Source organism: Balaenoptera borealis (genome assembly GCF_965194805.1).
Source record: "Balaenoptera borealis genome assembly, chromosome: 8".
In the NCBI taxonomy this organism is placed as follows: Eukaryota; Metazoa; Chordata; class Mammalia; order Artiodactyla; family Balaenopteridae; genus Balaenoptera; species Balaenoptera borealis.
The window spans coordinates 56056211-56080605 of record NC_138865.1 but is presented as its reverse complement, the minus strand read 5'-3'; the positions used below and the strand labels follow the sequence as shown (position 1 = coordinate 56080605).

Genomic DNA, 24395 nt, shown 5'->3' with positions numbered 1-24395 from the left:
CACCTGTATGCAGAAAACTATAAGACACTGATGAAAGAAATTAAAGATGATACAAACAGATGGAGAGATATACCATGTTTTTGGATTGAAAGAATCAACATTGTTAAAAATGACTATACTACCCAAAGCAATATACAGATTCAATGCAATCCCTATCAAACTACCAATGGCATTTTTCACAGAACTAGAACAAAAAATTCCACAATTTGTGTGGGAACACAAAAGACCCTGAAGAGCCAAAGCAATCTTGAGAAAGAAAAATGGAGCTGGAGGAATCAGCTCCCTGACTTCACACTACACTACAAAGCTACAGTAATCAAGACAACATGGTACTGGCACAAAAACAGAAATATAGATCAATGGAACAGGATAGAAAACCCAGAGATAAACCCACGCACATATGGTCACCTTATTTTTGATAAAGGAGGCAAGAATATACAATGGAGAAAAGACAGCCTCTTCAATAAGTGGTGGTGGGAAAACTGGACAGCTACCTGTAAGAGAATGAAGTTTGAACACTTCCTAACCACCATACACACACATAAACTCAAAATGATTAAAGACCTAAATGTAAGGCCAGACACTAGAAAACTCTTAGAGGAAAACATAGGCAGAACACTCTATGACATAAATCACAGCAAGATCCTTTTTGACCCACCTCCTAGAGAAATGGAAATAAAAACAAAAATAAACAAATGGGACCTAATGAAACTTAAAAGCTTTTGCACAGCAAAGGAAACCATAAACAAAATGAAAAGACAACCCTCAGAATGGGAAAAAAATATATGCAAATGAAGCAACTGACAAAGGATTCATCTCCAAAAGTTACAAGCAATTCATGCAGCTCAATATCAAAAAAACAAACAACCCAATCCCAAAATGGGCAGAAGACCTAAATAGACATTTCTCCAAAGAAGATATACAGATTGCCAACAAACACATGAAAGAATGCTCAACATCACTTAGAGAAATGCAATTCAAAACTACAATGAGGTGTCACCTCACACCGGTCACAATGGCCATCATCAAAAAATCTATAAACAATAAATGCTGGAGGGGGTGTGGAGAAAAGGGAAACCTCTTGCACTGTTGGTGGGAATGTAAATTGATACAGCCACTATGGAGAACAGTATGGAGGTTCCTTACGAAACTAAAAATAGAACTACCATACGATCCAGCAACCCCACTACTGGGCATATACCCTGAGAAAACCATAATTCAAAAAGAGTCATGTACCACAATGTTCATTGCAGCTCTATTTACAGTAGCCAGGACATGGAAGCAACCTAAGTGTCCATCGACAGATGAATGGATAAAGAAGAAGTGGCACATATATACAATGAAATATTACTCAGCCATAAAAAGAAATGAAATTGAGTTATTTGCAGTGAGGTGGATGGACCTAGAGTCTGTCATACAGAGTGAAGTAAGTCAGAAAGAGAAAAACAAATACAGTATGCTAACACATATATATGGAATCTAAAAAAAAAAAAATGTTATGTAGAACCTAGGGGCAGGACAGGAATAAAGACGCAGATGTAGGGAATGAACTTGAGAACAGGGGGAGTGGGAAGGGTAAGCTGCGATGAAGTGAGTGACATGGACTTATATATACTACTATTTGTAAAATAGATAGCTAGTGGGAAGCACCTGCATAGCACAGGGAGATCAGCTCAGTGCTTTGTGACTGCCTAGAGGGGTGGGATAGGGAGGGTGGGAAGGAGATGCAAGAGGGAGGATATATGGGGATATATGTATATGTATAGCTGGTTCACTTTGTTATAGAGCAGAAACTAACACACCATTGTAAAGCAATTATACTGCAGTAAAGATTTAAAAAAAATCAACAATAACACAACAACAACAAAGCAATCTTCTATGAGTGACATTCATATCCTGGGAAATTACAAAATAAGCCTAGCAGCCATGGCTGCTATAAGCAAAAGTTGTCATGATTACGTGTTTTTCAGAATATGGGACAGAGGAAGGGGTAAGTTTTATTCTTTAACACTGGCCCTTAATTTCCTGTTAAAAGTTTTGCCTAAAGTAATTGCTTCTCAAAATTATGCAGGATTCTACCAGGTGGAACAACTTCATTTAGATGGTCCAAAGTGAAAACAGGTTTAAGAAATCAATAGCCACATGAGAAAGCCTCTGAGTATCCTCATAACTTAAAACCAAGCAGAAAGGATGAGTACTAGAAAACATTTTGAAAGAGCCCTTTTCTATCTATGTTCAGAAGGGTTCATGAAATAAATGGGCGCAGGAGTTGCTGTTTTTAATTCCCACATTCCTGTGCAGATAACTGCATTTGGTATTAACACAAAATTTATATGAGTGACTTAATGTAACATAACAGAATAAAAATGAGTTTTTTCTTGCCTATCAGACAAGGTTTCATCAAACAGATGATTGTTTAAAAAAAAAACCTCTTGGCTTACCTTTTAATTTTTTAAAATACAAATACGTATTTGATTTTTTTCCTACTCACTATGGAATGGTGAGCACTGCAAAGATTTCCTCTCCACAGTCCAGTCCTCAATTTCCTTCTTTTCTCTTAAGCACACATGGTCCACAAAACCAGTCTTGACATCAACCCCTTCCAACAATTTCTGCCATTCTGTTTTCCTTCCTCCTAGGATATCATCATTGAGAATAAGTGAGAAGAAGGTGGTGCCCTCCTGCTTCCTTGTACTCACGGTTTACAGGAGAGAGAATGTCATTCTCTGTTAGTGCTAACCCTAGCACAAGGAACCCAGAGCCGTTAGTAGAGGGGTATTGGAGACTTCCCTTGGCTTGTGCCCCACCCCTATCCAGAAGCTGGAAAAATATACCATTTACCTACCTGAACCTACTTAAAGCACTCTGTGTATTTGGGGATGAGATTTAATAAAAGAGAATAAATGTAAAAAATATAAATGAAGTTTGCATTTTCCTACAATGTCTTCTCAGGTCACTACTATTCAAACTGAGGGTGCAAAACATCTTCCTGTTGTCTTGACATGTTTCTTTGGCTTAGGACCTAGTTTTTTTTCTGGAAATTAATCTCCACTGTATGCTCCCTATTTTAGACACTGGTCCACTATATGATGCAGTTTTTCCCATAACCAGGATTCACAGGACCAGGAATCAAGGGGTGGAAATGGGAGTGGTACCACTCATCATTACTCCTACTGACTCACTAGCAAAATTTTTGCTTCCTATCCCTGTGACCCTATACTTTGCTGTCCTGGAGTTCTTAGCATCAAAGGAAGTAATGCTTCCACCAGGAGACACAACAATAATTCTATTGAACTGGAAATTAAGACTCCCACCTAGCCACTTTGGGCTCTGCATGCCTTTGAATCAATAAGCCAGGAAAGCAGTTGCTGTACTCATTTGGGTAATCGATTCTGACTACCAAGGGGAAATCGGACTACGACTTCACAGTGGGTTTATGGAAGAGTATCCCTTCCCAGGGATATGCCCCAGGAGATCCCTTAGGGCATCCCTTATTTACTAAGCTCTGTGATTAAAATTGATGGAAAGTCAATGGAAAAATCCAACCCAGGCAGCAGTACTAATGGCCCAGACCCTTCTGGAATGAAGGTTTGGGTCATCTTACAAGGTAGAGAACTATAACCATCTGAGATATTTGCTGAGGGCAAAAGGAATACAGAATGGGTAGTGGAAGAAGGTAATTATGAATACCAGCTATGCCCATGTGACTATTTACAGAAGCAAGAACTATAATTATCATGAGTACTTCCTCCTTACTTTGTTAGGAATGTATATGTGTGTGTATATAAAGTTGACAAGGAGTGGACTTATGATAGTTAATTTTATATGTCAAGTTGCCTGGTCCACAGTGCTAGACATGTGGTCAAATATTCTGGATTTTTCTATGAAGGTCGTCTTGGATGAAATTAACATTTAAATCAGTGGACTTTGCACAAAGCAGATTGCCCTCCATGATGCGGGTGGGCTTCATTAATAAGTTAAAGACTTAAATATAACAAAAGACTGACTTTCCCCAAGCAAAGGAGAATTTTGCCAGCAGACAGCCTTTGGATTTGAATTGCAATACTGGCTTTTCCTGGTTCCAGCCTGCCAGCCCACCTTGCAGATTTTAAACTTGCCATTCTCCATAACTGCATGAGTCAATTCCTCAAAACAAATTACATATATATATACACATTCATATATATATACATATATATATATGTGTGTGTGTGTGTATATATATATATATATATATATATATATATATATATATATATATATATATATATATATATATATATATATATAATCTCCTATGTCCTATTGGTTCTGTTGTCTGGAGAAGGCTGGCTAATATAACCAGGTCAGGTTTGGGCTATTTCATATAAAGTTACTACAAACATCCATGTATAGGTTTTTGTATGAACAAAGCTTTCATTTCTATAGAATAAATACCCATAAATGTGATGGCTGGGCAATGCAGTTGTAACAGGGAAGAGCTAAATAGGACTCCATGTTCGATCTGTTTCTTTGACTTTAACCTTTGCTTTTCATTGCTTTTGGGAACCCTGTCCCTCTGCCTGAATGTTAAACTAAAGTGCCTTTGTTCAGCTCACAGGGAGACAATCTGACCCTGCCCACCTGTGGATGGCTGCAGAAAAGAAGAAATTAACACATCCCCTCCCTGAGGCTGGCCATTCCAGGAGATGTTTTGCAAGACTGATGACCCTTTTTACTTTACTTCCTCACCGCCTCTCCCTCTCTGATTCTGTTAAAGAAACTGGCATCCAGACCCCCATAAGATGGTTCTTCAGAGACGCTAGTCTGCCATCTTCTCGGTCTGCCGGCTTTCCGAATAAAGTCGTATTCCTTGCCTCAGCACCTCGTCTCCGATTCATTGGCCTGTTGTATGGCGAGCAGAGCGAGCTTGGACTCAGTAACACAGTAAGTGTGTTTAACTTGGTTAAAAAAAACCCTGCAAAAATGGTTTCTAAAGTGGCTAATACCGTTTTACAGTCTCACCAACAAAGTCAGAGATCAAGTTGGTCTGTATCTTCTTCAGGACTTGGTATTGTTGGTATTTTTTATCTTAGCCATTCTAATAGGCATGTAGTGGTAATATTTTTAAGTTCTATTCTCTCCCTGATCACATTTAAATTATCATATTTTTTGTTTTTTCTGTCTCCAAAATCTGCACCTGTGGTCTTTTCAGAAAGCATGGGCTGATGGGAACAGGGTGATTGGGGTTTGATGGGGCACATAACTCTTTTCCAGACGAATTATCTGAAAAAGCAAATCCTAGTAATCACAATTTTATAAGGAATTTCTGAAACACAGGTCTATTTATTGCTTCATAAAAAATTACCCTAAAACTTAGTGGCTAAAAGCAACAATATTTATTGGTGCCAGTTTCTGTGTGTTAGGAGTTTGAGCACAGCTTAACTGGGTTCTCTTGACAGTGGGTCTCTGAGAAGACTGCAGTCACATGAAGGCTTGACTCAGAAGGATGAGAAGCTCACTCGGGTAGCTGGTAGGATTCAGTTCTTTGCAGGATGTTGAACTGAGGGCTTCAGTTCCTTGCTCGCTATTGGCTAGAGGCTGCCCTTAGTTCCTTGCCATGTGGGTCTCTGCAGTATGGCAACCTCCTTCAGCTCACACACACAGAGAGGGGATTACACAAGAACATAACAGGCCATGGAGCTCATTAGGAAGCATTTCAGGACCTGCCTACCACAGCAGGTGTTTAGGTTTGACAATCTGGATGAAGCAGAGGCTGCTGGAGAATTTGCCTTTGGAGCCTTCTTTCAAGGTAAGCATAGATTTTACTTAGAATAATTATTTATTTGTGGTGGTTTGGGGAAAAAGACAGATGGAGCTTATGGGCTACAACATTGCACATACCTCTTGGCATTACCACTGCAAGATATAAGCAAGAGGAGCCAAGAGCGGGGGCCATCACTTAGATGCTTAACAGATGAATTTAAGGAAATCGTTAATTCTCACCACTACACATGAGATCAAGAGGCTGGGACAGCATAATTCGTCTTCCACAGCAAAGAAAATAAAACCATTATCAGAAATTCACAAATTTAGAAGGCCAAGTGAGTCCAGTCTATGGCCCTTTCTCAGATTTGAACTGTAGAAATATTGTTGGCAGGTGGAAGCAGGCAGTAAAGGATTAGAGACAAGGCTTGTGCTCTGCAAATCTATCACACAAATGGCCTTGAGAAGCCTCCTAATGAATTAAACTAGAAGTTAAGGAATAGTTTTCAAAACATGTATTTGTACGGTATATTCATATTACTAAAAGGAAACACCAGAATCTGATAATATTAGTTATGGCCAGAGAGGAGTAGGGGGTCTGTACTGGGAGATAGACTTGCTTGTTTCAGTATAGCCGTTTATACTGTTTCAGTATGATCCCATGGACATGTATTTCTCTTTCAGTTTAAAAAGAGTCTTTAAAAACTCTTTTAAATCATCTTGCAAGCAAAGATAAAGAAAATGGAAATGGAAAATTATCTATAAAGTAGTAAAAATGAGAATACTCTTTATCAAAAAAATTATGAGGGATAGTAAATCTGTATTCAAAAGAAAATAACTCAAAGTGTTTTATTTCAAATGGACTGAAAATAAACTAAACACGCTACTGAACAAATAGAAAACAAAAGCAATAAACCTAAAGAGAATAGGAGGAAAGAATTCACAAAATTAATGAAAGAAAAACGACTAAAAAAGAGATAAAAACAAAGTTGATGCTTAAATTTAATTAATTAACCCTGGGAAACCTAATTAAGGGCAAAACCCTAGTTAAGGGCAAAACCTAACGAAAACATGCAACATTACGAATTGGAAAAGAGAGAAAGACATTTTAAAAATTGTAAAAGAATATGTAAACTACACGGCAATCTTAAGGAAAAGTATGATTTTCTAGCAAAATGTAAATAACCCAGGTTCACTTAAGAAGTAATAGAAAGTTGAATAAACAATTACATGTAAGAGAAATTAGAAACATAGCTCATTTAGAAAGGCACCAGGACCAGAGATTTTTATCACTGACAACTAGCTAGCCTCAAAGAACAGATGGTTCCTATTATTTTAACTATTCACAGAAAAAGATAAGGAGATCCCACAGGTCATATTTATGAAGCCAGGGCAGGCTAAATAATAAAACCAGATAAATATAACTAAAAAGAGAACTCTAGATCAATATTATTTACAAGTAGGAATATAAATATTGTAAGTGAAAATAGAAATTCTAATTATTCAAATCACAGCATATACGGCCAAAGAGATTTTATTCCAAATATAATGATTAGGAAATAATCGATATAATTCATTACACTGACAGAATAAAGCAGAAAAATATCTGATGTGGCACATGATAACATTTAACAGCTTTTATATAGTAATATGTACTGACAAATGATAAGAAAACTAGGAACTGAGAAAGGCCAATAGACATTTAAAAATACTGAATCTCAAGTGGAAATAAAAAATAATTTTTACCTCTCAAAGTGGAAAAAAGAAATATGGTGAGAGTGTATGGAAGTGAGCACTCTCGTATATTGCTGGTAGGAATGTGAAGTTTTAAATTTTTGCAAGGTAATTTAATGCATCTGCTAGAAACTGGCCAGAAATGGCCCTATCTGGAATCTTCTCTATACAGTAAAAGCACAAATAAACAAGAATAAATATAGACAAATATGTTGTAGAGACAAAAAGCAATAAATAATCTCACTGTCCATCAGTAGATAAATAGTTGAATTAACTGTGGAACATCCCTATCTATGGTTAGCTATTAAACAGAATGTATTAAACCTACATACATTTTATCTGGAGTGACAATTTGTATATATCAATACTATACGAGGTATAATTCACCTATAATAAAAATTAATATATACAATTCAGTGGTTTTTAGTATATTCTCAAGTTTGGGCAACCATCACCACTATCCATTTCCAGCATATTTTCAACACTCCAAAAGGAAACCCTGCACCCATTAGCAGTCAAAAGTGCTAGAAAACCAACACTCTCAGGAGCAACCCTTAACCAATGACTGCTGGAAGTTGGTATATAAACAGTCCCTTCCGTGGCAAACTCTAAGGCACACATTTACACAATTTTCCGGAGTTCCCCTTCAGGATTAAGCTCTAGTTATTCACAGTTATACCTCCTGTGATAATGTACCCATTATTGGCCACATTCTTCCCTTTTCCCCTACTACTGATTCCTGGTATCATCTCCTGAGTAAACTCATTGCATTCAAATCTTTGTCTTGAGGTCTGCTTCTGCAAGAACCCAACTAAGAGCATCAGAAATGGTCTTAGGAAGCAGGTTCTCAGAACGGGGTTTTGGAATTGCATCGTTCATTGTCCAGATGACAGCAGAGACCCTATTATTAATGGTAATTTGGGATGATAATCCCCACATGCTGTAGTATCAATTATTAAGTCTCTTAACTGTGGTCAACTGGGAGGGGATACAGGTGGGAAAAAATGCACTTGTATAGGATGGCTGGTATTTGAAAGATATGGGGGCAGTAATAATTGTAAAGACTCTGAAATTGGGTGGCTACTGTTAGGGACTACTGACAAATTGAAGGAAGAAAATTCTAGCCTCAGGTCACTCAGTTATCAACTTGAGGCATAGTGTAGAAATAAGAAAACTTATTTGGCAGTGTTTAGAGAGATTTCATCTCCTGCAAACATTGGGACTGAAAATTAGCTCCAGGATCTGTTTGTAACAATTGTAAATTTACCTAAATAAATAAATAAATAAAGTGTGTGTGTGTGTGTGTGTGTGTGTGTGTGTGTGTGTGTGAATGCACAGCTCTAGCAAGTCTAATTGTGTTTACTCTGATGTCCTCAGCAATTCTACTCATGGTCATGGTGCTGAAAGAGAAGGAGTGGGATGCTGAGAACAAGGCTGGGGACGTACATCAGAGTAAATGCAACTGAAAATTTTTTTAAATTTATTTTTATGGAGATATAATCGACACATAACTTCGTGTAAGTTTAAAGTGTACAATGTGTTGATTAGATACATTTATATATTACAGTGTGATTATGAACATAGCATCAGCTAACACATCTATCACATCACATAATTATCATTCCTCTTTTTGGGGGGGTGAGAATAATTAAGATCTGGTCTCTTAGCAACTTTGAAGTTTGCAATACAGTCTTGTTATCTATAATCACTAATGTGTGCATTAGATCTCCAGGACTTATTTATCTACTAGTTCCAAGTTTGTACCCTTAAACAACATCTCCCCAGTTCCACCAAAACTGCCCTCCAGTCGCTGGGGACCACCATTCTACTCTTTGTTTTTATGAGTTCAACTTCTTTTAGATTCCACACGTGAGTGATACCATCCAGTACTTGTTTTTCTCTGTCTGACTTATCTCACTTAGCATAATGTCCTCAAGTCCCGTCCATGTTTTCACAAATGGCAAGATTTCCTTCTTTCTCATGGCTGAATAATATTCCTGTGTGTGTGTTTGTATTCTTTATCTATTCATTCCTTAATGGGCATTTGGGTTGTTTCCATATCCTGGCTATTGTGAATAATGCTGGCATAAACATGGGAGTGCAGGTATCTCTTTGAGATCCTGTTTTCATTTCGTTTGGACATACACCCAGAAATGGGACTGCTAGATCATATGGATGTTCTAAATTGAAATATAGTTAATTTACAATGTTCTGTTAGTTTCAAGTGTACAGCAAAGTGATTCAGTTATACATATAAATATTTCTTTTCTGGATTCTTTTCCATTATAGGTTATTACAAGATATTGAGTATAGTTCTCTGTGCTATACAGTAGCTCCTTGTTGTTTATCTATTTTATATATAGGAATGTGTATATGTTAATCCCAAACTCGTAGTTTATCTCTCCCCTACCCCCGACTTGCTATTCCTTTGGTAACCAAGAGTTTGTTTTCTATGTCTTGTGAGTCTATTTCTATTTTGTAAATATGTTCATTTGTATCATTTTTTTAGATTCCACATGTAAGTGATATCATAGGATATTTGTCTTTCTGTCTGACTTATTTCACTTAATATGATAATCTCTAGGTAATCTCTAGGTCCATCCATGTTGCTGCAAATGGCATTACTTCATTTTTTATGGCTGAGTAATATGCCATTTTATATATATATATATATATATATCATATCTTCTTTAATCCATTCATCTGTCAATGGACATTTAGGTTGCTTCCATGTTTTGGCTATTGTAAATAGTGCTGCTATGAACATTAGGGTGCATATACCTTTTCGAATCAGATGTATGCCCAGGAGTGGGATTGCTGGATCATATGGTAACTCTATTTTCAGTTTCTTAGGGAACCTCCACACTGTTCTCCATAGTGGCTGCGCCAACTTACATTTCCACCAACAGTGTAGGAGGGTTCCCTTTTCTCCACACCCTCTCCAGTATTTATTATTTGCAGACTTTTTTGATGATGGCCATTCTGACCGATGTGAGGTAATACCTCATTGTAGTTTTGTTTTGTTTTGTTTTGTTTTTGTTGTTGTTATTTTGTTTGTTTTATTTTAACATCTTTATTGGAGTATAATTGCTTTACAATGGTGTGTTAGTTTCTGCTTTATAACAAAGAATCAGCTATACATATACATATATCCCCATATCTCTTCCCTCTTGCATCTCCCTCCCTCCCAGCCTCCCTATCCCACCCCTCTAGGTGGTCACAAAGCACAGAGCTGATCTCCCTGTGCTATGTAGCTGCTTCCCACTAGCTAGCTATTTTACATTTGGTAGTGTATATATGTCCATGCCACTCCCTCACTTTGTCCGAGCTTGCCCTTCCCCCTCCCCGTGTCCTCAAGTCCATTCTCTAGTAGGTCTGCGTCTTTATTCCTGTCCTGCCCCTAGGTTCTTCGTCACCATTTTTTTTTTAGATTCCATATATATGTGTTAGCGTACAGTATTTGTTTTTCTCTTTCTGACTTACTTCACTCTGTATGACAGACTCTAGGTCCATCCACCTCACTGCAAATAACTCAATTTCGTTTCTTTTTATGGCTAATACTCCATTGTGTATATTTGCCACATCTTTTCTATCCATTCATCTGTCGATGGACACTTAGGTTGTTTCCATGTCCTGGCTATTGTATATAGAGCTGCAATGAACATTGTGGTACATGACTCTTTTTGAATTATGGTTTTCTCAGGGTATATGCCCAGTAGTGGCATTGCTGGGTCGTATGGTAGTTCTATTTTTAGTTTCTTAAGGAACCTCCATACTGTTCTCCATAGTGGCTGTATCAATTTACATTCCCACCAACAGTGCAAGAGGGTTCCCTTTTCTCCACGCCCTCTCCAGCATTTATTGTTTGTAGATTTTTTGATGGTGTCCATTCTGACTGGTGTGAGATGATATCTCATTGTAGTTTTGATTTGCATTTCTCTAAAAATTAGTGATATTGAGCATCTTTTCATGTGCCTGTTGGCCATCTGTATGTCTTCTTTGGAGAAATGTCTGTTTAGGTCTTCTGTCCATTTTTTGATTGGGTTGTTTGTTTTTTTGATATTGAGCTGTATGAGCTGTTTGTATATTTTGGAAATTAATCCCTTGTTGGTAGCATCGTTTGCAAATATTTTCTCCCAGTCCATAGGTTGGCTTTTCATTTTGTTTATCATTTCCTTTGCTTTGCAAAAGATTTTAAGTTTAATTAGATACCATTTGTTTATTTTTGTTTTTATTTCCTTTACTCTAGGAGACAAATCCAAAAAAAATAATTCTGCGATGTATGTCAAAGAGTGTTCTGGCTACATTTTCCTCTAGGAGTTTTATAGTATCTGGTCTTACATTTAGGTCTTTAATCCATTTTGAGTTTATTTTTGTATATACTGTTAGAGAATGTTCTAATTTCATTCTTTTACATGTAGCTGTCTAGTTTTCCCAGCACCACTTTTTGAAGAGACTGTCTTGTCTCTATTGTATATTCTTGCCTCCTTTGTTGTAGATTAATTGACCCTACATGCATGGGTTTATTTCTGTGCTTTCTGTTCTGTTCCATTGGTCCATATGTCTGTTCTTGTGCCAGTACCGTACTGTTTTGATAACTGTAGCTTTGTATTATAGTCCAAAGTTAGGGAGCCTTATTCCTCGAGGTCAGTTTTTCTTTCTTAAGATTGTTTTGGCTATTTGGGATCTTTTGTGTTTCCATACAAATTTTTAAATTTTTTGTTCTAGTTCTGTGAAAAATGCCATTGGTAATTTGATAGGGATTGCATTGAATTTGTAGATTGCCTTGGATAACATAGTCATTTTAACAATATTGATTCTTCCAATCCAAGAACATGGTATATCTTTCCAGCTGTTTGTGTCATCTTCAGTTTCTTTCATCAATGATATAGTTTTTGGAGTACAAGTCTTTTGCCTCCTTAGGTAGGTTTATTCCTAGGTATTTTATTCTTTTTGATGTGATGGCAAATAGAATTGTTTCCTGGAAGTTCTGTTTTTAATTTTTGAGGAATCACTGTACTGTTTTCTATACTGGCTGAACCAATTTACATTTGCACCAACAGTGTACAAGTGTTCCCCTTATCTCTGCATCTGTTCTCTCTTGTCTTCTTGATAGCCATTCTTACAGGTGTGAGGTGATATCTCATTGCAGTTTTGGTTTTCATTTCCCTGGTGATTAGTAATGCTGAGTATATTTTCATGTATCTCTTGGCCATCTGTATGTCTTCTTTGGAAAAACGTTTACTCAGGTCCTTTGTCTATTTTTTAATCAGATTGTTTGTTCTTTTTTGTTATTGTGTTGTATGAGTTCTTTATATATGTTGGATATTTGGAGTATCAATTTGTCATTATTTGCAGATGATGTGATCTTATATATAGAAAATTCTAAAAACTCAACCAAAAGTTGTTGGAACTAATAAATTCAGTAAAGTTGTAGGATATAAAATAAACATACAGAAATCAGTTGCATTTCTAAACATTAACAATAAAATATCTGAAAAAGAAATGAAGAAAACAATCCCAGTCACAAGAGAGTGAAAAACAATAAAACACTTAGGAATAAATTTAAACTAGGAAGTGGAAGACCTATCCAGTTATCTGGTATGTGGTTTGCAAATATTTTTCTCATATTTTATAGGTTGCCTTTTCATTTTGTTGATTGTTTCTTTTGCCATGCAGAAGCTTTTGAGCTTGATGTAGTCCCACTTGTTGATTTTTTTCTTTTGTTGCCTGTGCTTTTGGTCATATATCAAAAAAAATTAGTGCCCAGACCAATGTAAAAGAGCTTATTCTCTGTGTCTTCTTCTAGGGGTTTTATGTTATCATGTCTTATGTTTAAGTCTGATCCATTTCAAGTTCATTTTTGCTAATGGGGTAAGGTAGGGATCAAATTTCATTGTTCTGCATGTGGTTATCCAGTTTTCCCAAGGCTATTTGTTGAAGAGACTATCTTTTCTCCACTAAGTGTTCTTGGCTCCCATGTCAAATGTTAGTTAACCATATAAGTGGAGGTTTAATTTTTGAGCTCTCTATTCTGTTCCATTGCTCTATGTGTCTATTTTTCTGCCAGTACCATACTGTTTTAATTATTATAGTTTTGTAGAATAGTTTGAAAGCAGCAAGTGTGATGCCTCTGGCTTTGTTCTTTCTCAGGACTGCTTTGGCTATTCAGGGTCTTTTGTGGTTACACACAAATTTTAGAATTGTTTTTTCTATTTCTGTGTAAAATGCCCTTGGAATTTTTATAGGGATTGCAATGAATCTATAGCTGACTTCGGGTAGTATGGACATTTTAATAATATCAATTCTTTTTATCCATGAACACAAGGTATCTTTCCATTTGTCTGTTTCTTCTTCAGTTTTTTCATCAAGTAATTTTGTACAGATCTTTCACTTCCTATATTAAACTTATTCCTAAGTGTTTTATTGTTTTTGATGCTCTTGTGACTGGGGTTGTTTATTTCTTTTTCAGATATTTTATTGTTAGTGTATAGAAATCCATCCGATTGCTATATGTTTATTTTATATCCTACAACTTTACTGAATTTGTTGATTTTTCCAACAGTTTTTAGTTGAATCTTTGGAATTTTCTGTATATAAGATCACATCAACTGAAAATAATGACAGTTTTACTTCTTCCTTTCTGATTTGGATGCCTTTGATTTCTTTGTCTTGCCTATTTGCTCTAGCTAGGACTTCCAGTACTATGTTGAATAAGAGTGGTGAGAGTGGGCATCCTTGTCTTGTTCCTGATCTTAGAGGAAAAGCTTTTAAGTTTTTGCCATTGAATATAATGTTAAGGTGGGTTTGTCATATTTGACCTTTACTATACTGAGGTATGTTCCTTCTATACCCAATTTGTTGAGGGTTTTAATCATAAAAGAATGTTGTGTTTTGTCAAATGCATTTTCTGCAAAATTGAGATGATAATATAATTTTTCTTTGAATGGTAAAATTAATATTAATCACATTTATTGATTTGTGTACATTGAACCATTCTTACATCCCACTTGGTCATGGTGTATAATCCTTTTAATGTGTTGTTGAATTCAATTTGCTACATTTTGTTGAAAATGTTTGCATCTATATTCATCAGGGATATTGGTCTATAATTTTCTTTTATTGTAGTGTCCTTTTCTGGCTTTGGTATCAAGGTAATGCTGACCATATTTGAGAATTTTGAAACTTCAGACTCCTCAGAACTGTCTGTGTTGGCAAAAGAGGCCCACTCCTTCATGCAGGAGTATAGCAGCCCTCCTTTGGCTAGAGACTAGGCAAAGACTTTACCTAAGACAAATGCCTCTTAAAATGATGCTTGCCTTCCTCAAGTTTTTATCCTTCACCCACCATTACTTTTAGATCAATAATTATAGTCAAGTTGCCACATGGCTCAGCCATGGAAGCACTGCCTAGCCTTCAGAAGTAAAGAGGTATTTCACAGAAGAGCTACAGAAAAGCTAAAATAGTATCAGCAAGAACTGGGAGAACACTCCTGGAAATGGATCTTGACAGTGCTGAACAGAGTATAGGGCTGGGTATGGAGTTTGTTGATATGGGACACTCTCCTATGATACATAATTTAACATCCTTCCAAGGACACCTGAGATTGGTCTTAACATGTTGCTGGAATGACTCCATGAAGCTTGGGGGGGAAATGGTAGCCTATTACAAAATAGGTGGAGGTGCCATAATTACCCTAGCAAAGTATTGAGGAAGAGGTCAAGTGGTTCAAAGTGTGGGCATGCTAGACTAGATTTATTATACAAGACCATGGAACTCAACAGCTGACTATGTTGCCCAAGAGGGTCTAGAGGACACTCCCTTCACTAAAACAATAATAATTCTAGTGAAGGGGTCACTAGAAGCATTAAGAAGCTCAGCGGTGACTGTCTCCTGTAGGCTGGGGTTGCTACTATAGAAATGGACTCCCTAATGACAATCAAGATGAAAGGATCCTGAAATATCAGAAGCCAAGTGACAGCATGCAAGACAATGATAGGCAAGGTGGACATAATTGCCATACTGAAAAGCCAGTGTTCCTAGGGGTGAAATAGATGGATAGGTAACCAACTAGGGTATTTCTTGATCTATATAATCAAAAATGTTATGGTTGGATAAGGAAAAGATTGATATCAGCTTCTGCAATTTAATAAATCATAATCCATTACACTGTTTCCAGACTTGAACCTGTTCTCAGACCTAGAGTCCCTTGATGGAGGATTGCCTTGAGGAAGAACCCTGCAACACCTTAGAGATACAGTAGTGGTTTTCCCACTTATTCACCCAAAGGGTCCTACAGTTGCAGAGTAATTTCACACTGTAAAAAAGGGAATACAATACTCTTTCTTCAGATACAGCATCTGAACTGACACTGGTACCAGGGACCCCAAACATTATCATGACCCCCGATTAAAGTGGATTATACAGAGGTCAGATAATAAGTTGAGTTCTGGTCCAAGACTGCACCACAGTGGGTTCAGTAGGTCCAGGCATCTACTATGTGGTCATTTTCCTACTCCCACTGAGGGCATCATCAAAATGGATGTAATTTTCAGCTTGATAGAATCATTAGATTGGTTTCTTGACCTGTTGGGAGAGTCATAATGGTATGAATGGCCAAATGGAAATCTCTGAAGCTGCCTTGGCCTCCTGCCTGAGCCAAGATAGTAAATCAGAAACAATGCTGCATCTTAAATCTAATGGCAGAAATTAGGCCAATATCAAAAATTTAAAGGTGCCAAGATGGCAGTCATCCATTATTCCATTCAATTCACCAGTCTGGACCTTGCAAAAATCATGACCGTTGATGGTGGACTGCACAACTCAACTAAGAGGAAGCTCCAATTATAGTTTCTGTACTGGATTGGTCTCTTTACCAGACTGATCAGCAGTGCCCCAGGCCGATGATATGCAGCTCTTGTTATGGCAAACTCATTCTTTTCAATCCCGTCGGGAAAGAAGATCAAAGCAGTATGCAAATGAACATTTACTTGGAACAGACAGAAAAACACATTCATGGTTTTGCACCAGGGTTATATTAATTCTCCCACTATTTGTCGTAATACAGTCCAAAGGGATCTTGATTGCACACTTGTGCAGAACATAACTTGTTCCACTATATTCATAATGCCATGTTAATTGGACCAGGTGAACAGGGAGTGGCAAGTACTCTGAATACCAGACACATATACTCCAGAGAACAGATAACAACCCTACAAAGACTCAAGGGCCTATCCCATAAGTGAAAATTTTAGAAATCTAATGGTTTGAAGCATTCCAGAACATCCCCTCAAAGATGTGTAAGATAAATCCTTGCACTTCTTCCCATGGAGACAAAGAGCACAGCACTAGGTAGGCTGCTTCAGACTTTGGAGACAGTCTATGTTTCACTTAAGAATACTTTCTGACACATTTATTGGGTGCCACAGAAGGCCTGGTACAAGAGAGAGCTCTGCAACAAATTCACAATGATATAAACAACACTCCCACTTGAACCCAGCATATCCCACAGTTTACTCAGGATACCACAGAGTATCCTGCGTAAACAAGAATTCCATGAGGGCTTTCTGACAAGCCCCAGTGGGACACAGTGCAGACCTCTAGGTTTCTGGAGAAAGACCACACTGTCTGCAAAAAGCAGCTCCAGGCAGACTACTGAGTGCCTGACCATAGCACATCAAGAGACTATGTGACCAGAACAGAGCTATTCACTACAACCTGGGTATTGTCAGACCCACAGAGTCATATGTTAGGGTAGAATCCTGTTTTACAATAGAGTCACCTGTCTATGAAGGCAAATTCATCAGTTTACCTGGGCAATTTGATTGTTTTCTAGGTGTCACAAAAAAGTAACTGCCAAGGAACTTTTACAAACTGTGGTCTTTCACATTTATTTTTATAAAGACAATTGTTTGACATATAATTTGTATGCAAATGATTCCTTAAAAATAGTTTGTCCATTTTCTATTAATGATTTCTGTCTTTCTCTGAAACTTCTTCCCTACCTTAAAATTATATATTTTACAAAATCCTCCTATATTCAATCTAATACTGGTTGTATAGTTTTGTTCTTTCATGTTGATTTTAGTCCATCCTGAATTTATTTTATGTGTAGTATGACATAGGGATCTATTATTTTTCTAAATTAATGGCAAATTTTTCTATTACTTAACCTTTCCTTTCCCCAGTGATATGAAGTATTGCCTTCATAATATACTTATTTCTCAAATATACGTGGTTCTGTTTATGAATTCTCTATTAGGTGCAATTGACTTCTTGTACTAATAGCACTCTTTAATTATTGTGGCTTTATATTACCTCTTGATATCTAGTAAGATATATCCCCTTTAGTTTTCTTTTTGTGTGTGTGTGTGTGTTGTATTTTTTTGAAGCCTGTTATTATGCATTCTCTTCCAGATAAAAATTTAATTGAAATGTTTATTGAGAAAATTGTAGATTGACATGCAATTGTAAGAAACAATACAGAGAACTCATGTGTATTTTACCCAGTTTCTCCCTAATAGCAGCATTTGTAAAAGTATAATATGTCTATCAAAACCAATATATTGATATTGATACAATCCACCAATCTTCTCAGGTTTCCGCAATTTTACTTGTATTCATTTGTGTGTTTACATGTGTTTAGTGCTATACAATTTTGTCACATGTGTAGGTTCATGTACTCACCACCATATTCAAGATAGTGGATAGTTCCGTCATTAAAATAACTCCTAATGTTGCCCTTTTATAGCCATATTACGTCCCTCCAACCTGCATGCCTTACCCCGGCCGCTATTAACTGTCCTCTGTTTCTAAAATGTTGTCATTTCAAAAGTGTTATATCAATGGAATCATGCAAATGTAACCTTTGGAACTGGAATTTGTAACGTTTTTCACTCAGTATAATTCCCTGTAAATTCATTCAATTTGTATGTATCAATACATACAATAAAAAGCATTTTATTGCTGAGTGGCGTTTCATGGAATGGATGTACCACAGTTTGTTAAACTATTCATCTGTTGAAGGACATCTGGGCTGATTCCAATTTTGGGGTATTACAAGTAAACCTGCTATGAACACTTGTGTACAGATATTTGTGTAAACATAAATTTCCATTCCTCGGAATAAACGCCCAAGACTGCAATTGCTGGCTTGTATGGTAATTATGTGTTTAGCTTTTTCAGAACTGACAAACTATTTTCCAGAGTGGCTGTACCAATTTACATTTTCACCAGCAATGTATGCGTGATCTAGTTTCTCCACATTCTTGACAGCATTTTGTTTTGTTACCATTTTATTTTAGCAATTCTGATAGGTGTGTAGTGATATCTCATTGTGGTTGTAATCTGCATTTTCCTGATGACTGATGATGTGAAACAACTTTTATGTCCCTATTTGCCATCTGCACATTCTCTCCAGTGAAATACCTCTTCATGTACTTTGCCCATTTTCTAATTGGATTGTGTGGGTGTTTCGTTTGTTTGCTTGCTAGAGTTCCTTATGTATTATAGATCTAGTCCTTTGTTGGGTATATGTTTGTAAATATTTTCTTCAAGTCTGTACATTATCTTTTCATCCTCTCCACATGGGCTTTCTCAGAGCAAAAGTTAAGTTTCAAAAAGTCCAATTTATCAAACTTTTCTGTTTATGGATTATTCTTTTGATGGCAATTCTAAGAACTCTGCATAGCCCTAGGTCCCAAGGATTTTCTCTTATTTGAAAAAAACTTTTATGGTTTTGTGTTTTATTTTTTAAATTGGTGGCCTTTTTTGAGTTAATTCTTACATAAGGTGTGACAGTTACGTCAAGGCTCATTTTTTTTTTCCCCTGGGGATATCCATTTGTTGAAAACACAATTGTTTATTGGGTTGTTTCTGCATTTCTTTCAAAATTTACTTGAGCATATTTGTGTGGGTCTACTTCTGAATTCTCTATTCTGTTTCATTGATCTATATGTCTTTTCCTCTGCGAATGCCACACCATATTGATTACTGTAGTTATATATTGAGCTTCAATATCAAGTGAAGTGATTTATTCAACTTTATTCTTCTTAATCAAGATTGCTTTATCTATTTTATGGCTGAGACTTTCCATATAATTTTAGAATAACTTTGCTATATCTACAGAAAATCTTAATGAGATTTTCATAGGAATTACATTAAGTCTATAGATCAATTTTGGGAGAAATGATATATTTATTGTTTTTAGTTTTCCAGCCCATGACAAAGTATGCCTCTCCAATTACTTAGATATACTTTGATTTCTTTCATCAGAATTTTGTAATAATCAGATAATCAGATCCTGTATATTTTTTGTTAAATGTACGCCTAGGTATTTCATTTTCTTCAGAACAATTGAAGTGGAACGGTATTTTAAATTTTGGTTTCCATGTGTTCATTGCTAGTATGTAGGAACAGGATCAAGTTCATTGCTAGTATGTAGGAACAGGATCAAGTTTTGTACGTTGGTCCTGTGTCCTGCAACTTTGATGAATTTACTTATTCATTCTGGGAAGGTTTGGGATGGTTTTTTTTTTTTTTTTCTGGTAGGTTCCCTGGATTCTCTACATAGATAAGCATATCATCGGCAAATAGAGACAGTTTTATTTTTTCCTTTCTAATCCTTTATTTCCTTTTCTTGACTTATTGCAGAGGCTAGAATTTCCAGTACTGTGTTGAGTAATGGTTGTTAGAGTGGATGGACAGTCTTGCTTTGTTCCTGATCTTAATGGGAGAGTCTTTCACCATTAAGTATGATGATAGTTGTTAAAGTTTTTTGGTAGACATTCTTTATCAAGTTAGGGTTAATTCACCTCTAGTCCTTACTTGATGAGAATTTTTATACTGAATAAGTATTGGATTTTGTTAAATGCTTTTTTGGAAGAAGGGGCATCATCTGATATGATCCTATAAATTTTCTCCTTTAGTTTGTTAATATGGTGAATTACACTGATTAATTTTCAGATGTTCAAACAGCCTTGCATACGTGGAGTAAATCCCACTTGGTCATGGTGTATAATAGTTTTTATACATTATGGGATTTGGCTTGCTAATATTTTGTTGAAGATTTTTGTGCTAAATTCATAAGAGATGTTGGTCTGTAACTTTCTTATTTTATTTCTATCTTTGCCTGGTTTTAGTGTCAGAGTAATATTGGCTTCATAAAACAAGTTTGGAAGTGTTCCCTCCTCTTCTATTTTCTGGAAAAAAATTTGTAAAATTGGTGTTAATTGTTTAAATGTTTGGTAGCATTCTCTAGTGAAACCCCCTAGGCCTGAAGTTTTATTTTCTGGTAGCTTTTAAAATTATTAATTCAATTTCTTCAATAGTTAGAGTGCTATTCAGATTATATCCTCCTGGTTGAATTTTGGGAGTTTGTGGTTTTTGAGAAATTGATCCATTTCTTCTAAGCTGTTGATTAATGAATGTAAAGTTGTTTGGATTATTCTTTTATTATCTTTTCAAGGGCTGTAGGAACTGTAGTGATATTCTCTACTTCATTTTTTTTACTTTATTTCTGTCATTGGTGATTTGTGTCTTTTGATTTTTCCTGTCTTGCTAGAGGTGTATCAATTTTTCTGAATTTTTTGAAGAATCAGTTTTTTATTTTTTTCTATTATTTCCTTATTTTCAATTTAATTGATTTCTGCTCTTTTTAAAATTCCATTTCTTCTATTTGTTTTGAATTTATTTTGCTCTTCTTCCTTCTAGTTTCTTGAGGTAGACACTAAGTGCTATAAATGTTTCTCCTAGCACTGCTTTCTTTATCTGCACTCCAAGTATTTTGATATGCTGTATTTTCTTTTCATTCAGTTCTACATATTTTTGAATTTCCTTTAAGACTTTCTATTTGACACAGAGATTATTTAGAAATACACTGTATAATTTTCACATATTTAGAGATTTTCCTGTTGTCTTTCTGTTATTGATTGCTAGCTTAATTCCTTTACAATAACAGAACATACTCTATATGATTTCAATTCTTTTAAATTTGTTGAGGTTTGTTTTATGGCCAAAAATATGGACTATTTTGTGAATGTTCCATGTGCACTTGAGAAAAAAATGTGTATTGTATTATTGTTTGGTGGAGTGTTCTATAAATGTCAGTTAGAACCTGTGGGTTGATTATCTTGTTTAGGCTCTCATATCCTTGCTTATTTTTTTCTCTAGTAATTCTATTGACTGCTGAGAAGGGAGTGTTGAAGTTCCAAATTATAACTGTAGACTTGTCTATTTCTCCTTTCAGCTCTCTCAGTTTTTACTTCATGTGTTTTGCAGCTCTGTTGTTTGCTCCATACACATTTAGGATCATTATGTCTTCCTGGTGGAGTGATCATTTTGTCTATATGTAATATCCCTCTTTGCCTCTAGTTACTTTTTTTTTGCTCTGAAGTCTACTTTATCAAATGTTAATGTAGCTACTTGTGATCTTTTTTGATTAACATTAGTTGTATATTTTTCCATCTTTTTCAACCTATGTCATTGAATTTGAAGTATGTCTCTTGTAATCAGCATATAGTTGGGGTGTGTGTGTGTGTGTGTGTGTGTGTGTGTGTGTGTATGTGAGTGTTATCCACTCTGCCAATCTCTGTCTTTTTATAGTGTATTTAGACTATTTACTTTTAAGGTAGTTATTGATATGTTAGTGTTTAAGTGGACCATTTTACACTTTGCTTTCTGTTTGTTTTCTCTATTTCTCATTCCTTTGTGTCTCCCTTCTATTGCCTCCCCATGAATTACTTGTACACTTATTAGTATCCAATCTTGGTTTATTTATACTTTTTGAAATTATCTCTTTATACAGTTTTTTTTAGTGGTTTCTTTGAGTAATACTCTGTGTGTGTGTGCGACTTGTAGCAGCATACTTATATCAACATCTTATACTTTGAAGTGTAGAAACCTCACATCCATCCAGGTCCCTTTTCCTTCCTCATTTTTAAATATCATTGTTTTGAACATCAGACTGTGTTACAGTTTCTGCTCTAGTGTTTCAGTCATCAGATATGTTGTAAAAACCTCATGAGAAAAGGGAAAGTGCAGTGTGAACTCATATTTTTGCCCTTTCTGTTGTTTCTTCTTCCTGATGCTCCTTATCTTTTATCACTTCCTTTCTGTTTGAAGAACTTTTAAAGGTAATCTTTAAGAACAAGTAGAAAGAGGGGCATTACATAATGATAAAGGTGTAAATTCTCCAAGAAGACATAACAATTTTTAACATGTATGCACCTAACCCCTTCTTCCCATCTCTGGTAACCACTCTTCTACTCTCTGTTTTTATGAGTTCTGTTTTTTTAGCTTCCCCATGTAAGTGATATCATACAGTATTTTCTTTGTCTGACTTATTCACTTAGCATAATGCCCTCAAGGTCCATCTATGTTGTTGCAAATGGCAGCACTTCCTTCTTTCTCATGACTGAGTAATATTCCATTGTATGTATATACCACATCCTCTTTATCCATGCATCAATTGACAGACACTTAGGTTGTTTCCATATCTTGCCTATTGTGAATAATGCTGCAGTAAAATGGGAGTGGAAATATTTCTTTGAGCTAGACCTTTTTTTAATGTTTAAGCCATCGTTATTTTGGGTGCGCTAGGACTTGAAGTCAAAGCTAATCCTTTCTTATACATCAATGATCTGTACATTGGCAAATCCTACGGCCGATTTTCAGCCTTCATCTTTCTTCACTTATCAGCATTTGGCATTGCTGATCATTCTCTTTTTATTGAAATCCTTTCTTCACTTAGTTTCTAGGGCCCTACTCTTTTGCAAGTCTTATCTTTGCTCATTGGCTGCTCTTTCTCAGTCTCAATTGCTAGATAACACTCATTTTCCTTATTTCTAAATGTTGGGGTGGGGACTCACAGTTAAGAATCTTCTTTATCAACATTCAGTCTGAGTTGATTTCATCGAATCCCATGGCTTTAAATACAATTGATAAGCTATTGACTTCCAAACTTATTTTCTAGCCCTGACATCTTCCCTGAACTATAGACTCATCTTATTGCCTGTTCAACATCTCACTTGGTTATCTATCTGGCATCTCAAGTTTCACATGTCCAAAACCAAACACTACATTTCCCACCTCTTTTCCATCTCAGTGAGCAGCAACTCTAGCTTCTATTTGCTTGGGCCAAAAAATCTTGGAGTCATCCTTGTCTCCTCTTTTTACTCACACTCCATCAATCCATCAGCAAATTTTATTGACTACCTCAGAACATGTCCAGAATCCAACAAGTTATCACCACTTCTCCATTTTCATTCTAGTCAGATCATCAACCTGAACTGCTGCAGGAGCTTTAATCGATCTTCTTGCCTCATCTGTTGCTCTAACACAGAATATTTGCCACCTAGCATTTATTTAAATCACATGAGATCATGCCACTCCTCTGCTCACATGCCCCCAGTTGCTTTCCATCTTATTCAAAATAACAGCCAAAGTACATCCTACAACTTTCAAGGGCTTTGTGGTCTGGTCCCCAATTACCTCTCGGACTTCATCTCCTTCCTCTATTTTCCATTCCTTCCACTCTGCCACAGTGTCGTCATCGAACACATCATGGTATGTTTCTTCTCTGAGAAGGCTGGCTGCGCTGCCTTTTATGGTCCTGCACGCTCAGGACCTTTACACTTGCTGTTCTCTGTCTGGAACTCTCTTTCCTCAGTAGTCACATGATTTTTCCCTCCCTTCATTCAGAGCCTTTACTCAAACTCCCCTCCATAAAGAGGCTTCCCCCACTACCTTACCCACGATCACATACTACACTCTGTCACTTTCTATCATCTTACTCTGCCTTATTTTTCTTCTTAGTGTTATTGTATTGTATATGTCTATCATCCATTTCTACCATAGATTGTAAGCCCTAGAAAATCGGTAGAAATTGGTTGAGAATTTTGGTGGTTTTACTGTTATGA

At 36.2% G+C, this 24395-nt stretch overlaps 1 protein-coding gene across 3 annotated transcripts in view; it reads left to right on the top strand.

The window, feature by feature from the left end:
• CNTLN (centlein) overlaps positions 1–19244 on the top strand; it is a 371323-nt gene extending 352079 nt beyond the window's left edge. For 2 of the 3 annotated variants that reach the window (XM_082401582.1, XM_082401581.1), the window contains exon 26: positions 4594–8786. In XM_082401582.1, coding sequence (XP_082257708.1) covers positions 4594–5208 — 615 coding nt within the window. In that variant the 3' untranslated portion in view covers positions 5209–8786. Of the gene's footprint in view, positions 1–4593; positions 8787–8856 lie in introns of those variants that run through there. The other variant, XM_082401583.1, reaches the window with a different exon arrangement.
• Positions 19245–24395: the final 5151 nt, after the last annotated feature.